At 62.0% G+C, this 408-nt stretch overlaps 1 protein-coding gene across 1 annotated transcript in view; it reads left to right on the plus strand.

Annotated features, from left to right (window-relative positions):
- Positions 1-106: 106 nt before the first annotated feature.
- LOC104489454 overlaps positions 107-408 on the plus strand; it is a gene marked incomplete at its 3' end in the record, with an annotated part of 8,396 nt that continues 8,094 nt past the window's right edge. The window contains exon 1 of the mRNA XM_010131618.1: positions 107-223. Within this exon, the coding sequence (XP_010129920.1) occupies positions 107-223 (117 nt within the window). The remainder of the gene's footprint in view (positions 224-408) is intronic.

Below are 408 nucleotides of genomic sequence, written 5' to 3' on the forward strand. Positions count from 1 at the left end.
CTGCCTCGCCTCCGGGAGAGAAGCCAGCCATAAGAGGATCCATGCCACCACGGGGCAGGCGCAACAGGTCCGCGCGCAGGAGGAGCGGGGGTTAGAAGAGCGGGAAATGCCGCCGGCGAGGAGAGGAACGGAGACCCTCCACCAGGAGCAGCCCGAGACCGGGAACCACTATCTGGAAGACGCTTTGCTTCAGAGTTATCTGAGAGCACACCTTCCTCCCAAGGTCAGGTTTGGGTCTGTGTGTAATTGTCACCCACACGGCCCAGCGGGACCACGCTTGGAGCCCTTCGGTGCCTCCGAGCCTTTCGCTGGGGGGGTTTATCAGCGTTCCTTCGAGCTCGTTGTCTTGGGGTCAGCGCAGGGGTGAAAAATACTGCCAAGGCGCCAGCAGAAAGGGGCAGCGGTTAC

Source organism: Buceros rhinoceros, unplaced genomic scaffold (assembly GCF_000710305.1).
Source record: "Buceros rhinoceros silvestris isolate BGI_N320 unplaced genomic scaffold, ASM71030v1 scaffold21112, whole genome shotgun sequence".
Lineage (NCBI taxonomy): Eukaryota > Metazoa > Chordata > Aves > Bucerotiformes > Bucerotidae > Buceros > Buceros rhinoceros.